This window comes from Podarcis raffonei, chromosome 16, assembly GCF_027172205.1.
Source record: "Podarcis raffonei isolate rPodRaf1 chromosome 16, rPodRaf1.pri, whole genome shotgun sequence".
Classification (NCBI taxonomy): domain Eukaryota; kingdom Metazoa; phylum Chordata; class Lepidosauria; order Squamata; family Lacertidae; genus Podarcis; species Podarcis raffonei.
Genome location: NC_070617.1, coordinates 24,312,055 through 24,328,351, shown reverse-complemented (window position 1 = coordinate 24,328,351; position 16,297 = coordinate 24,312,055). Strand labels below are relative to the sequence as shown.

General features: G+C 46.6%; 1 protein-coding gene across 5 annotated transcripts in view; it reads right to left on the bottom strand.

Annotated features, from left to right (window-relative positions):
• Positions 1-4,105: 4,105 nt before the first annotated feature.
• The window catches only part of OSBP2 (oxysterol binding protein 2), a 172,328-nt gene continuing 160,136 nt past the window's right edge, over positions 4,106-16,297 (bottom strand). For all 5 annotated transcript variants that reach the window (XM_053369437.1, XM_053369438.1, XM_053369440.1 and 2 more), the window contains one exon: positions 4,106-8,802. In XM_053369437.1, the coding sequence (XP_053225412.1) occupies positions 8,660-8,802 (143 nt within the window). In that variant the 3' untranslated portion in view covers positions 4,106-8,659. The remainder of the gene's footprint in view (positions 8,803-16,297) is intronic.

Genomic DNA, 16,297 nt, shown 5'->3' with positions numbered 1-16,297 from the left:
CATTGGGGCGGGGGGCGGGGGGAGGGAGCAGGTGTTAATGGTAAAGGGTGCCTTTGTGCACGTGCAAAGCGCTTCTCCTCGGCAACCCCCGAGTCTTTAGTATTAAGGGAAAGCAAGGCTATAAGCATGGGCGTAGCCAAGGGAGGGGGGAAGATGCGCAAAAAGTATTGAAAGTACTCAATTACTTCCCCCTAGATGCCTGCCCTCCCTCGCGCCCTAGGAGGCTTGCTTCCCGTAATGTCGTCTTTTGGGGGTATTTTAACCCGTGACTGCCCCCCCCACAAAAAAGCGCAAGGACTACTTGAGGGGGCGGGATCTCTTTAAAAAAAGCTCCTAAAAGAAATATTTGGCTTCCCAACAAAAATCCTGGCTACGCCTATGGCTATAAGGCTGTAGTCTGCAGATCGAAGCGTCAACTATACTCTGTAAATAAAGGGAGAAATGCGCCACAAGGGGGTACTGTTGGTCTTATACCTCCACCCAGATTTCTCCTGGGACCACAACCATTTTGCAAGCGCACCTCCCATCTGACCCTTTTTACAGCTATACAGTGGTACCTCGGGTTAAGTACTTAATTCGTTCCGGAGGTCCGTTCTTAACCTGAAACTGTTCTTAACCTGAAGCACCACTTTAGCTAATGGGGCCTCCTGCTGCTGCCGCTGCGCCGCCGCTGCACGATTTCTGTTCTTATCCTGAAGCAAAGTTCTTAACCCTAGGTACTATTTCCGGGTTAGCAAGGTCTGTAACCTGAAGCGTATGTAACCTGAAGCGTATGTAACCCGAGGTACCACTGTAATGCAATGTAAAAAAGGGATTTCTGTGTAGGTGGAGACCTGGAGTTCTGCACATGCACACCTGCCCACAAGTACTTTGCTCCTTCCTGTTACATGACCGCCGCCAACTGCAGGGGCCTGAAAAGAGAGGGCATGAATGAGGTCTTCCTCCGTAAGCCTTGAAATGAATGGTGGTTGTGCTGCACAGACAGTGTTTATTTCATTTGAGTCTTGCACAGGCCTTCATAGAAGATCAAAGCCCCTGCAAAAGGAAAAGGTCCCAGGTAAAGCTTCACTTGTAATCCCCCAAATTGGTGAGATTCATTTGACATTGACACAAAACCAAGCCTTTAGTGTCATTGGCCCCAGGCCTTTGGAATGCTCTTCCAAGAGATTCAGGAGGTGCAACTTCTGAATAGCCTTCAAACATGTTTTTTTTTAATGCTGCCAGGCTTATTCTAAAAATTAAGAAAAACACCTATAACAGCTGGTTGATGATCTGCAATCACACTTTTTATGTGATTTTGTGTGTGTATTTGTTGTACTTCTTTGGTATTTTTAACGCAGTTGCAGAATAAATGTATTTTATAAATAAATATGCACCACCTTCAGTTCCATGATGGAGGGCAGGATAAAAAGAAAACAACAGAGTTTTAAAAGCATCCCACTAAAATGGTCCTTCTGTTCCTGAGGTCAAGAGCCCCTCTACATCCTTTTTCAAAACTGGTAGCGATGAACGGAGCCCAAGAGAAACTGCCTTCCCCTGACACAGCAGTTTCTCCAACCTGGTGCCTTCCAGCTGTTTTAGACTACAGTGGTACCTCGGGTTACATACGCTTCAGGTTACATTCACTTCAGGTTATAGACTCCGCTAACCCAGAAATAGTACCTCGGGTTAAGAACTTTGCTTCAGGATGAGAACAGAAATCATGCTCTGGCAGCGAGGTGGAAGCAGGAGGCCCCATTAGCTAAAGTGGTGCTTCAGGTTAAGAACAGTTGCAGGTTAAGTACGGACCTCTGGAACGAATTAACCCGAGGTACCACTGTACATCCAACTAGCATGTCACAGTTAAAAAGCAACTGGAGCGCTAGGTTGTAGAGACGGCTCTAGCAACTGTGATGCCCATCACATGCTGGAGGAGCTGGTACATGGAGTGGTGCCACCTAGCTTCAGCTGCTAATGGAGGAGGAAACAAGGTCCCCTTGGAATCCAATGAGTGGCCACTCAGGCAATTGCAGGGATGCAGTGAAATTTCCTTAAGAAACAGTTCATTAAGAAACAGAGAGCCAGTGTGGTGTAGTGGTTAAGAGCGGTAGTCACATAATCTGGGGAACCGGGTTCGCGTCTCCGCTCCTCCACATGCAGCTGCTGGGTGACCTTGGGCCAGTCACACTTCTTTGAAGTCTCTCAGCCCCACTCACCTCACAGAGTGTTTGTTGTGGGGGAGGAAGGGAAAGGAGAATGTTAGCCGCTTTGAGACTCCTGAAGGGGAGTGAAGGGCGGGATATCAAATCCAAACTCTTCTTCTTCTTCTTCTTCATTGCCTATCATTAGGCTGGGCTTCATGGTGCTTCTTGCGGCTTCAAAGAAAATTTGGGGGGGGGGTGTCTTCAGCGGCCTTTCCTACCCATATTTCCAGCTAATCAAGGTCCTCAGGCACTGGGAAGCCGCCCCCCCCCCATTACCAGAAGCTTTTGCCAAATCCAGATGGGAAAATAGGAAGTTATAATACAAAGCAGCATGTCTCTGAGCACACGCAGTGTGTATTTCCTTCCAAAGCCAACTGACCTCGCAGGTGGAAGAACAGAGAACTGTGAGCCCCTCAACTTTTCTGTTTACACATTCACCACTAATGAGTGACCTTTAAGCTGCCCATCGCTTCCAACTTCAGTGAATTCTCAGCTATCAGGCAATGGTCCTCCAAGCCAGGGATGAGGAACTGGTGGTCCTCCAGATGCTTTTTGACTCCCCACTGGCCTCAACCAGCACAGCCAGTGGTTAAGGTGTGATGGGGGAGTTGCAATCCAGCAACATCTGGAAGGCCAGAGGTTCCCAGTGCTGCTTCCAAACCAAGAAACAGCCCAACTTCCCTATGACCCCCCACCTTTGGGCAGAAGCGATGGGTTTGAGCACAGTTTAAGTTTTAAAAATCCCGAATCCACTTTTTTTATTATTACCATGTCAGCAAAGAGGGATCGCTCACAATAATATTTGTTCGAAAGTATTACATTCAAACAGCATTTACGGTAGAATGACATTATAATCCTCTGGTGAGACAAAAGTAGAAAAGACCAGGAAGACGGTGCTCTTGTTAAGTGTCGCTGTCACGCAGGAGAGGACAGGAAGAGGCTCTTGGTTAAAGGGGCTGCTTTGCCGAGTGACTCCCCTGCTGCGATTAAACTCCCCAAATTTGGGTGCCATGCCTGGCCTCAAAGCTTCTGAGGACAGCAGGAGTGGGTGGCAGGTTGCTGAGGAGAAAGGACATTTCTGCACCTTCTCCAGTAATGCCAGGAAGTGAGTTCAAAGGAAAGGAATGGATGCCCACAAACCTCCCAGACAAGCGGTCTGATATTTCCCCTGCAATATAACACTCTTACAGAGCATGGCAGGGACGCGGGTGGCGCTGTGGGTTAAACCACAGAGGCTAGGGCTTGCAGATCAGAAGGTTGGCGGTTCGAATCCCCGCAACGGGGTGAGCTCCCGTTGCTCGGTTCCATTGCTTCGAACCTAGCAGTTCGAAAGCACGTGAAAGTGCAAGTAGATAAACAGGTACCACTCCGGCAGGAAGTTAAATGGTGTTTCTGTGCGCTGCTCTGGTTCGCCAGAAGTGGCTTAGTCATGCTGGCCACGTGACCCGGAAGCTGTACGCCGGCTCCCTCGGCCAATAAAGCAAGATGAGCGCTGCAACCCCAGAGTCGGCCACGACTGGACCTAATGGTCAGGGGTCCCTTTACCTTTACAGAGCATGGCATTGTAACATTTCTTCCCATGTTCTCCCCGTTTTATTTCTTAAAGGCAGACTGTGGAGTTGTGCCATCTCTAGTCAAGCCACCGCCATTTGCTCAGGGTTCGGGCCAAATGCTCAGCTCTTTGGCTTGGTCCGTTGGGCAGTATATTCTGCTTTGGGAACGGGGTGTCCCGTTCCTGCTCCAATCCCTGCACATTCAGGTGCCGGTGCCTAATGAGCCTAGCCTGCACTTGTCAGGTTTCATTTATTTAAGCGGCAACGAGACCTTGTTACCGCAGAGTTGAAGATAAGAGGGAAAGTGACAAACTGCTTTGCTTAGACTCACCGTCAAGTAAGCACAGACAATAAGGCATTGGAAGGCGCTGTGATTCCCAGTCCGTTTTATTTTTTAAAAAAATGAAACTGAATTAGGCCTTTAAAGTGAAAACAAAAGCAAAGCAAGAAACCCCTGTATCTTTTATTTTTTTACAGCATTAAAAACTGAACTGAGAAAGAGTGTACAAAGAGTTGAAAACCACTGCTTGCTCGGTTGTTCTGGCTCTAGGTAAAAGAGCATCTTAGGAAGAGGGGCATCCAGGTGTCTCCGGCAACCTCCCCTCTCTTACCTGGTGCTTTCCAGATGTTTTAGACTACAACTCCCATCAGCCCCAGCCAGCACGGCGAAGTGATCTTGGAGGCTGATGGGAGCTGTAGTCTAAAACACTGGGAGGAAACCAGGTTAGGAAAAGCTCGTGCGGAATAATCACATCTGAGGTGGTCCAGCAGACTGGATCACATTGGCTCGGAAGTTCTGGGAAAATGCTACACTTTGTGGCAGGGGAAAGAGTCAGCCTGGCAAAAAGCCAGACACCCATCGTCCTCAACTATTGGAGAGCAGCTGCTCACAATGCAACGGACCTGTTTTAATTCTCCAGCAAGCCATTCCCATTTCTGAAGATGGTGCATCAGCTGTCTGGAAAGAGAAAAAAACGAGACCCTCCCATTGCAGAACTGTCTCCTGCTGCAGAAAGTAAAAGGTGAAGAAACGTAATCCCTGGAGGGAGATATCCTTTCCTGTCCCACTGTGACTTCAGGCCAAATCGGTTGGTGGGTTTTTCAAGCATTAAAAACAAACCATGCCATACTTGTACAGGTAATGGATGCAACAACAACAAAAGATTTCTGTGCCCACGTTGGTGCAACAACGGCTCTGTCGCTACCCCTTTCGATTCTGGAAAAACGACACCCGTTTGCAGCCTCAGAGCTCACAGAACTGCCTCCACGCTAGGCTGTATATATGAACAGGGGAAAGTCAATTTTCAAAAAGTGTGTTTGAAAGAAATCCTTTATCCAAATTAAAACCCTCTCTCAATTCATTTGGAGTACAACTGTTCTACACACACACACACACACACACACACATCAGATTTTCAAGAACGGCATCGAACTTCTTTCGCTTCTGCCCACGAGTTTTGCAGCATGTTGTTGTTACCTAAGAAAAACTACCCTTGTCGAAGACATAATGCTGACTCGATCGAGACGTTATCTATATATACGTATATATATAGCAGTTCGTGGTGGGCTTTGGCAACACTGCTGCAGCAGGTTTTGACTTTTAAAAAAATAAATAAAAATTCAGACGCACACATTTACATTCCCACCCCCAACCCCACCCCCCGCCAGGATACAGGAGTGAGGGGAAACAAATCCAAAAGAAGCACCCCAAAAGTGGTAGTACCTTGAGTAATTTTTTTCAAGTAAAACACAGGAGGAACGCTGCATCAAAAGCTACTGTTTTGGCTCAATGGGAATTTTCAGGAACAGGAAATGTGTTGCTTTCTTTAGAAAGGGATAGTTTCTTCTTCTAGATTTGGGTGCGGGGGAACCTTTGGCTTCCCAGACAAACTCCCATCGGATCCAGCAAGCATGGCCCATGGCTGGGGACGATGGGAACTGCATTTCAGCAACATCTGGAGGGCCAAAGCTTCCCCACACTGGATATGGATCAGCCTTCCCCAGCAGTAGTCCAAATCATCTGGAAGCGCACAGGTTTGGGGGAGGCCAAGCAATCGGGACCCTTAGAAGCATTATCTACCCGGAGCATCTCCTTTTAAACAGCCGCTGAGAGAAATGGGCTTGCTCAAGAGGAAGCCGGCGCACACCCAGCCTGCTGAATCTATTCAGTCTGCGGCTTTGGAGCAAATGTTAGCAAGGCAAGACCCTTGTCTCCTCTCTCTGTGTATAAATCAATGGTCTGGGGGCACAATCCTGGAGACTGCTCTCCTGCGCAAGCCGTCGAAATGAACAGGAGCTCAGCATGGACGGTGCCTCTAACCTCGACACTTTTATTTTTCTCGTTAAGAAAGAAAGAGAGACAGAGGACACCTACCCTGAAAAGAGGAATCAAGATTTACCGTACATGTAATTTGCACTATAAAAAGAAAATTCAGACAGAGGCACACACCCGTCTTCATTATTATCCCCACCCCTACTTTATGTACCATATAAATTTAAACAAAAATAATTTTATATATATTTTTATATATATAATATATATAAATTAGAAGCAAATAAATAATTAAGATTAAAGAGCACACTGAAATCAGCTGTTGGCATACTGATGTTCAGTCACTACAGTTACATTGTACGGTGTGTATATTTGTGTGTGTGTGTGTGTATTTGCACAGGTTATGTAGATTTGTATAAATATATAAATATACTGTGCAAAGGTGTGTGTGCATGTATATACATATATACTTGTGAACGCAGAGAGTAAATATCAGTTCCTACAGGTGCTGTGAGGGAAAGGGTTTTTGGAAATCCCTCTTGGGGATAACCTGACTCAAGACCTCCCCTTTGCAATCTGGGGGCAGAGAGTGAAGCCCTGAAGTTCGTTATTGCTCGTTTTCTCCCCGCCGCCCCGCAAAGATGTGCCTGGCCACAAGAAATCCGCTGGTTCCTGCATCTGTCAAGATGTAATTTTGTGAGCCAGAGGACCGGGCGGCTCTGTTATTTTCCAAAGGCAAAAGGCCTTATGGACCCTGTTCAGTTCTCAAAAAGAGCCGCCCAGCCCATTGGACGTAAGGGACATTTGTCCCAAGCACCATTCTTTCACAGGGAAACACCAGGCAGCCAGGCCTTCAGCATCGGCAAACCAGCCGGTTTGAAAGAGGGACGTGCAAATCCAGGTGCCAGGCAGAACTTCCCTGGAACACCCCCCCAAAAAAACCCAGAACTAGGGCTGAAACTAGAGCCTGCTTGTGCAAGTTCTGGTCAGGGGAGAAAGGTGGTCAGTCGGACAATTTAAGAACAGCTGGCAAAACGGTATCAATGCCTCTGCGGCACAGATTTCAGAGAACGTGGGTTTGTCAGCAGCTCAGTGGCTAGCCTTTATTGACAAACAGGGGCAGGAGAGAGAATGGGATGCTCTGAGAAAGACAGAGAGAGCACATTTTGACTTGCTACTTGTGAGGCATCTGGGATGAAGGTGTTTGTCCTTGGAAAACCCACTTTCCCCTTGTCTGCAGCAGAGGGCAGTGCCCCCCGGCATCTCTGCCAGCACCGCTCTCTGCATCTTCCAGTCACCAGGCCTCTGATGAAGAGAACAGCAAGCAAGGAGAGGGAGTGTCCATGTGTGCTTCCTACAAAGATGGCGCCAGTGAGGCCCACAGAGGTGTGTCACATTTGCGCATGGAGAGAGTGCTGCCCAGATGCGCCTCACCACCGGCATCACATTGATCCACGGCGCCAGGGGCTCGGCAGTTTGTTGTGACTGCTGGCTGTGTGAATGAGCAGCCTTGTGGGTGTGTGATGGAGAAGGAGGGTGCTGTTTCTAACCAAACAGATTGTGGGGGAGCCTTCAGTTCCACCCTGCCTGGGCTTGCACCCAGCTCCTGTGCCGTAATCTCAAAGTGAGGGGGGGTAGGAACTAGCAAGATGGCATCGAGGCGTGCCAGGGTTCATCTCCAGCTCTCCCCAGGCCTAGCCACACCGGGAAAGTCCTTTCGGAAAAGAACAACCAGCTGGCAAAAGGGGGACTTCTCTACCAAGGGAGTGATTACAGAACCAAAATTAAATGGCCATACACGCCGCAAAACACAAAACCGTCCATAGACTTGATTTTTAAAGACGAAATAACAAAAATATTGCCTGTTGACCGATACTGGATCCAAGTACTCCAAAAAGCATGGGAGGGAACTTAAACCACAGTTGTCAGAACGCTCCTCCAATCCTTCTCCAAAGATGCAAAACTCTAAATGGGGTTGGGGAAAGTTATTGGCTTCTTAACTCCCCCCCCCCCACACCGCCCCGGACACCACACTTTCTCCCTAGAATTTAGGACCCATCTGGGACATGGGTTAGGGAGTTGCTGCATCTTTAGAAAAAGAACCTGAATTATATGTATACTATTTTATATATAAAAGATATTTCAAGTCCCCAGCGCATAAATGAGAAAGAAAGAAAAAAGAATCAAACATACATCATTCCCCCACAAATACGTGCATCTTTGGAAATGTCAGAGCTTTGGTTAAGAGAACCGGAAGCTCAAAATATGTAAGGAGGCTGCATCTCCTGATGCAGCAATAAATAGGCCAGGCTTAAAAAGAAAAGAAAAGAAAAAAATATCCATCTCAATCCTAATTGGTAGCTTTGAAAAGTCACTTAAAAGAAAAAAAATAACACCCCCAAATGCCATTTCATTAGTGCATAAAAATAGGTTTGGAATTCCCTGTTTGGTTTTCGTCTTGCAGTTTTTCTCTTTTCTTTTTTTAAAAAATCTGCATTTATTTAAACTCTTGTGTGTTTCTTTGAAGTGTGTGTTGACCAGCAGGACGTTGCCTGGAGTGCTTCTGCTACCAGCTCTTCTTTCCCGTGGGCAGGATGAGGAGGGAGGCTCCCCTTCCGCCCCGGGAGACGCCAGTCCGGCTCAGAAGCCGCTCAGAATATATTGGGGCATGCACTCCATTGCTGCTGCTCCTTCGCTTCCCAGTATCCACCTTTGTAAACGCACATCAGCTCTCCGGTGACTGGGTCGACCTTCCGCTCAAACCACAGTGGGCTGTAGCCTCTGTAGTCCTTGCCTGTAAAGAAAAGGAAGAGGGAAGAGGTTAACACAGCGGTCTTGGAATTTACGTAAGAAAAGTCCTGTTCTCGCAGTGGCCAACCAGGTGCCTGTGGGAAGCCAGGACCTGAGCACATTTTCCCTTCTTGTGGTCTCCAGCAACTGGCATTCAGAAGCATCGCTGCCTCCATCTGTGGGGGCAGAGGACGTCCATCATGGCTAGGAGCAGTGGGTTTTTTTAAGGGGGATGGGACGCAGGGGTACGCATACCCCTAAACATTTTGTGAATATAACAGGAGAAGATACTAAAAAAATTAACGTTTTTAGTTTCTTCTCTAGCACAGAGAATTGTCAGTCCGCTGCTACCCCCGATGGCGGCCTCATTTTCTGTCACGGTGTTTCCTGAGTCTCGGACAGAAGCGGGCGTTTAATGTGTGAAGCAGTGTGGAATGCATTTAGAAACTGTAGCCAACTTAACGTTTATAAAATTGGTAGGCCCTCCCCTTTGAGTTTGTTTAAGCCTTCAGTGTATGAAAATTCGTGGTGTTTGAAAGGATATCTGGCGATGGACACCAACAGCAAGCAGAGGAATAGGGAAGATGTTAGTGCACACAACCTCATGCCAATGTGGAAGTTACAGTGAGCTGTCGGCTGTGTAATATGAGGTAATGCATGTTCTCTGTAATTTTGTCCGTTTACTGTATTTATTTTTCCTGATTTTAACTATAAAATGGTGATTTTCTTGAGTCAAAATGAGAGTACCCCTAAACATTTTTTAAGAAAAAATGCACAGGCTAGGAGCCACCAACAGCCTCCTCCTCCATGAATTTGTCCAATCCTCTTTTAAAGGCACCCACGTTGGGGGCCAGCCCTGCCTCCTGTGGGAGGGAGTTCCATAGTTTCAACTATGCGCTGCTTAAAATACAACTTTCTTTTTTATCTGTCCTGCATCTTCCAACATTCAGCTTCACTGGGACCGAGCTGTTCCCTGTTCATCACACAAATGCACTAGGATTCTAAAGGGTTTCACAGGATGATGACATGTGCTCTGTGATTTGAGAGAGGAGAATCAGAAGGTGGTGTACCTGATGCAGCAGACAGGCCAACCCCGATGAAGACTCAAACCACACGTTCCATGCTCGGGGCGATTGACCTGTGATGCAATCTAATCCTTGGCTTCCTCAATTCCTTTCTATATGTGTGGCCCATTTTTTCCATGGCTGGTTGCTATGTGGGTCTTCCATTAGTACCAACCTGGTGCCCTCCAAATGTTTTGGATTACCAGCTGCCATCAGCCCTGGCCAGCATGGCCAGTTGATGCATGGCTGAGGCCGATGGGACTTGTAGTCCAAAGAATTTGCCTGCGCACTGTTTTGCCAGAGTGGTGCATGCTCTGGTTATCTCCCGCTTGGCTTACTGCAATGTTCTCTATGTGGGGCTACCTTTGAACTACAGCTAATCCAGAATGCGGCAGCTAGACTGGTGACTGGGAGTGGCCACCAAGACCACATAACACTGGTCCTGAAAGACCTACATTGGCTCCCAGTATGTTTCCGAGAACAATTCAAAGTGCTGGTGCTGACCTTTAAAAGCCTAAACAGCCTCAGCCCAGTATACCTGAAGGGGTGTCTCCACCCCCATCGTTCTGCCCGGACACTGAGGTCCAGCTCCAAGGGCCTTCTGGCAGTTCCCTCATTGCGACAAGCTACAGGCAGAGGGCCTTCTCAGTAGTGGAGCCCACTCTGTGGAATGTCCTCCCATCAGATATTAAGGAGTTAGGTAATTTTGTAACATTTAGGAAACATCTGAATGCAGCCCTGTATAGGTATTTTTTTTTATATATTTCATGTTTTATTATGTTTTTATATGTGCTGGAAGCAGCCCAGAGTGGCTGGAGAAACCCATTCAGATGGGCGGGGTACAAATAATAAAATAAAATAAATTATTATCATTATCAGCACCAGCATCTTGAGTAGACAGACTGCTTGCTCTAGCACAGAGCTTTCCAAACTGTGTGTCAAAACACCTTAGTGCAGGCTTCCTCAATCTCGGCCCTCCAGATGTTTTTGGCCTACAACTCCCATGAACCCTAGCTAGAAGGACCAGTGGTCAGGGACGATGGGAATTGTAGTCTCAAAACATCTGGAGGGCCGAGGTTGAGGAAGCCTGCCTTAGTGTGTAGGCGTGTCATGCGAATTCTCTCCAAGCTGCTCCTGGGGCTAGAAAGGGGTTAGTTTTAACTCCCGGTTTGCTAGTAAAACTGAATTACTGTGTTGTGAAATGATGCATGTCTAAAAAGTGTGTCACCAACATGGAAAGCTCTGCTCTAGCAGGAGGGCCCTCCAGGCAGCTCGTTGGCCTCAGAACTCTTCCTGTTGTACTTTGGCCACAACCACAGCATACATTTAAAGTGCCACAGCCCCTGCAAGCAGTCAGGTCTCTCCCTTGAAGAATTCAGGGTGCTGAGAGATGTGAGGAGACCCTTATTCCTCCCCTGGAGCTAAAATTCCCAGAGTTCCCTGGGAAGAGGGATGGGTTGAGAGAGACGGTGGTGATGTAGTGGTTAGAGTGTTGGACTAGTGTCGGGCCAGCCGTTACAAATGGCGCTTTTCAGCATAAAATAAAGACGCAGAGAGCTAGCTTATTTCCTTGGACTGATGGAGCAGCTCTTTCAGACATCTTCTCCTCTCCAGTCCGTTTTTATTACCCTTTGTTCTCTCCAGCCGCATGGCTGCATCCCAGTGTCTCATGTTACCTCATCCGGCCAAGCTTAAACCCACCCACACCATATAGGGTCAACACTGCCCAGAGGAAACACAACTCCTTTTAAGGTCAATACAATCCCAATACACTGTAAGACACAGACATGCTGGTCACTGGGTCAGCAAGACACCAGGTGGCACTACAAACCTTTGCCAGGGCTTTCTGGCTCCCACCCTGGCTCCCACATGCCCTCTTTCTTTATATTTTAAGCATAATCATATATATCAGTACCAATGGCTTTGTCGAGCGCGAGAAGCGACTCTTTTGACACCGGAAGCGGGCCGTGGACTGGAGAACCATGCAGTACATACAGAAATTAAAGAATGAATACATTGTATATAGCAACACAAAATAATGCAAATAACTACTATAATAATCACTATAATCAATAAATGTCGAAGCCAACTTCCATCTGGAAGCCAAGAATATAAGAATTCTGATTCCATGCTGCATGGTAGGCTTCCTTTCTAGTTTATTAGCCATGCACTGGTATCGCTTCTATAGCACTGAGATTGGTCACTGTATGTTCCTGTAAGAGAACAAGAGCTATTAAACATGAATTTCAATGTATATTGACAGTTTGGATATATGCCCCATGATTCTTTCCCCTCTTTAATTTGAAAATAACTGGGGGCAGGCATACATACCCAACATGTAGAAGCATGCAATAAACTAATAAACTTAATCATAACTTGTACAAAAATATTATTCCTCCATATCTTATGATAATTTTCACCCTTAAAAGTCTTATTCAACAACACTGTTCTTATAGTTCGAGAGTGGCTGAGCCGTGAATACTGCCAGCCAGTGTAGGATTCAGGCAACTGCTGCTTGCCAGCCAATAAGGTGAAATATGGTGGTTTCAACTGGACTGTGTCTGCTTCTCTTCCTTGTATAATGGTGCAGCAAAGGATGGCAAGGCAAATGGTTAGGAAGCACTTCCGCAGTTGAAGGGACTTGCCATGGCTGCACACATCGAGCTGAAACCCATAAAGGCTTGTCCTCGACATCCACTGCCGCGTACCCTCGTCCCCACGTGATCAGCGGGACAGGTCCATGCCATGCGGAATCAGGCAAGCGTCTGTACACCACCAAGGGGCAAAGGAGTGCCTCCTCCTTCCTAAAATGCAATTCCGCGGGAGTATGGGTCCTAGTATTTGGATATAAGGATGGTTAAACACAAAAAGAACTTGGTGAACAGCTGAAGGAATGAGTGCTGTTGGATGTTTCGGCCGCCAAGCTGTTTTAGCAATAGTGTTTTGAACATCAGGTGCGCTCTTTCCACTATCGCTTGCCCTATGGAGTTAAAGTGTATACCATGAGTTAATTTCACATTCCACAACATACAAAATTCCGAAAATGTTTTAGAAATATATGCTGGGCCAAAGGAATAGAAAACTGCTTAGCCAATGCTTTTGCAGGGAGATGAAGGTTGTTATAACATAGTATAGGATCAGAAAAGAGAGAAGGCAGAAATGTTCTTCAGAGCTGAATCTGCTCTTGAATTTCCCTCTGCTAAATACCCTGGGTGTGATGTGTGGGAGCGAAGATGTGCAACATAATAAGGAACTCTCTGTGCTGAAGTAAGGCCTACAGGGCAAGAAACAAGGAAAACAAGTCAGAATCCAAGGAAGGAGTTATATAAGATATTGGTAAAATAGCAAAAAGCGATATACATACTGAGTATCCACAATAAGATTGAAAGAATGAGTAGGAAAGGATTGAAAGGCAAGAATCACAGCCGCTAGCTCTGCTCGCTGGGCAGAAGACTGTGAAGAGGTAAATAACCTTTTCCATTTTCCTCCCTCCTCCCACATCACCACCCCCATACTTCTTGTTCCATCTGTGAAGAGGATTAATGCAGAGGGGAGAAGTGTGAGAGACAAGGGGTTTGTCAAATCATAAGTGACTTGTGTCAGAAATGTCAAACGGTCATCCTTTGGAGGATTAAAAATGATGACCTATAAAATCAGCCAAAACAATTTGCATGGCAGCATTTGTGATCAATAAATGCTGCTGTTCAGTCTGTGAAAATGGCATATAAATTGATGCAACATCAAAACTGCTCAAAGTTATAGCACGTGAACGTCCTTTGATAACAATTGTCTGATGTGGATTCATTTGCTGAATAAATGTTCTTCAAAGGGGTATGAGGTAAATGTAACCATTCTATAATGCAGATAGTCTTCTTCTTGTCCGTCTGAGCATATAAATTTCCTGTTGGCAACAATGGTGTAGCAAATATTGCCAGATGCAGCTTGTGTTCAGCACCTCTAGGTGGCGCATGCGGAAAGGTTTCAATGCTTCATTCACAAAATTTTGGCAAAGTGTAGGGGAGTTCCACATGCTGTTGTGGCAGAACAATCCACTGATATCACTGGGTGGATTGCAAATTGTTATATACTGGCAATGTAAAAGCAAACTGTTCCTGTCTGCTGGATCCAGTGGGATAAAGATGTTTCAATGTAGCCAAAAGTTAATTGTTCAGAAATAAGCTGTTCAGAAACGAGATGGTGCCATTGCTGCGGTTTTTTCTTTTGGTGGAGGCCACTGTTCTACCCACACTGAGGTATCAGTGATCTTGGTTTGCCATGCTGGAAATGTTGTATTCATGGCTACAGGCTGGTTTTTATCTTGCGCTGCTGCCAGCAATTGAGCCTTGTGGGTGGCTGTACCAACAGACTGACAAATGCGTAGCATCGTAGTGGCAGGAAGGTGTATTATCGGGCGCGACGCAACCTTACAATCCTCAGTGGCATTTTCAAAGGCCAATTGTTTGATAATTATTTGTTTGGCTTCAGGATTTTCAATTTGGCTACTCACTGCTGTAATCAGCCTGTCCATAAAGGAAGGATATGATTCTCTAGGTTCTGGGATTTTTCTCATTGCTTGTTTAGCAGCAAGAGCTGTATCCCTCAATAAGATCTGCAGCAGTGTGGCTTGTACTGAAGCCTGAGCAATGGGGCCATGCTCCATCATAGCATCCATCACATCTGCGAGGGTAGGATTAGGATTTTTTCCTCTGATTTGTTGCAGTAAAGCAGGAGCATAAACACCACAGGCAATTTCCCATTCGTGAGCAAACAATACACCAGCTGATGGGGGCAAAACTGTACGTGCCAAAGGCTTGAATTCATCTGGAGCCAAAAGCTGGGCTTGAATTCCTGCTGGAACACCAGGGAATGCCTTAGTATCCTGAGTTAAGGAACAGGCAAATACTGCACGTTGCAAAGGGGTAGCTGCTTTTGCTGCTGCTGAAAGAGCAGGATCATTTCCAGCCAGACCACGGTATTTTTGCAGATTTGGGTCTTCTGGTGAGGAACTGCAGTCTGGAGGTTTGGGATCTGGGGCTGCAGGCAAAGCAAGGGCTGGAACACATGGCAGGACAGCAGGCTGAATTAAAGAAGCTGAAGCCTGTGTTGGCAATGCAGCTATGGAGATATTTTTTGGTGATAAAGAACCCATAGCATATCGAACCTTGCACCATGCATTTAAATTCCGTACACCAATGCTGGGAAGCCCATGAAAATGTGTTCCAATATTGTCCCAATGTTTTAATTCCAAAGTTCCTTCTGCAGGAAACCAGGGGCAATGTTCATCAATGCACAGAATGAGCTGTATCAAATCTCCCTCAGGAACTTCCAATTTGTTGCAGGAGAGGAGAAATTTTAAGTCTTTTAAAAATTTCTGTTGGGGAGTAGTCAAAGAGCTGCCCATTTTTCTAAAATCAATATTTAAGGGATCGACTAACCTTGGATCCGTAGATGAATAGCGCTTGCAGCCTTTTCCAGGCGAGGTAAGTCGATGAATATCCACTGCTTGGATCAAAAATCTTCTCACAGTCTTGCCCAGACTGTTTGCTTCAATCTTGCTTCTTTAGCTCTCTTTTAAAAACCTCAGTCGTATCTTTTATTCAGCCTCACACGGGGCACCACTTGTCGGGCCAGCCGTTACAAATGGCGCTTTTCAGCATAAAATAAAGACGCAGAGAGCTAGCTTATTTCCTTGGACTGATGGAGCAGCTCTTTCAGACATCTTCTCCTCTCCAGTCCGTTTTTATTACCCTTTGTTCTCTCCAGCCGCATGGCTGCATCCCAGTGTCTCATGTTACCTCATCCGGCCAAGCTTAAACCCACCCACACCATATAGGGTCAACACTGCCCAGAGGAAACACAACTCCTTTTAAGGTCAATACAATCCCAATACACTGTAAGACACAGACATGCTGGTCACTGGGTCAGCAAGACACCAGGTGGCACTACAAACCTTTGCCAGGGCTTTCTGGCTCCCACCCTGGCTCCCACAGACTAGGACCTGGGAGACCTGGGAGACCAGGGTTTGAATCCCCACTCGGCCATGAAGCTCACTGGGTGTAACTTTGGGCCAGTCACTCGCTCAGCCTAACCTACCTCACGGGGTTTTTGTGAGAACAACATGTGGAGGAGAACTTGAGCCACCGTGAGCTCCTTGGAGGAAAAGGTGGAGGAAAAGCACCATTAATAATAATCCATTACAGTGGTACCTCTGGTTAAGAACTTAATTCGTTCCGGAGGTCCGTTCTTAACCTGAAACTGTTCTTAACCTGAGGTACCACTTTAGCTAATGGGGCCTCCCACTGCCGCTGCATGATTTCTGTTCTCATCCTGAAGCAAAGTTCTTAACCCGAGGTACTATTTGTGGGTTAGCGGAGTCTGTAACCCGAAGCGTCTGTAACCCAAGGTACCACTGCAATAATAATTATCAAGCCACTC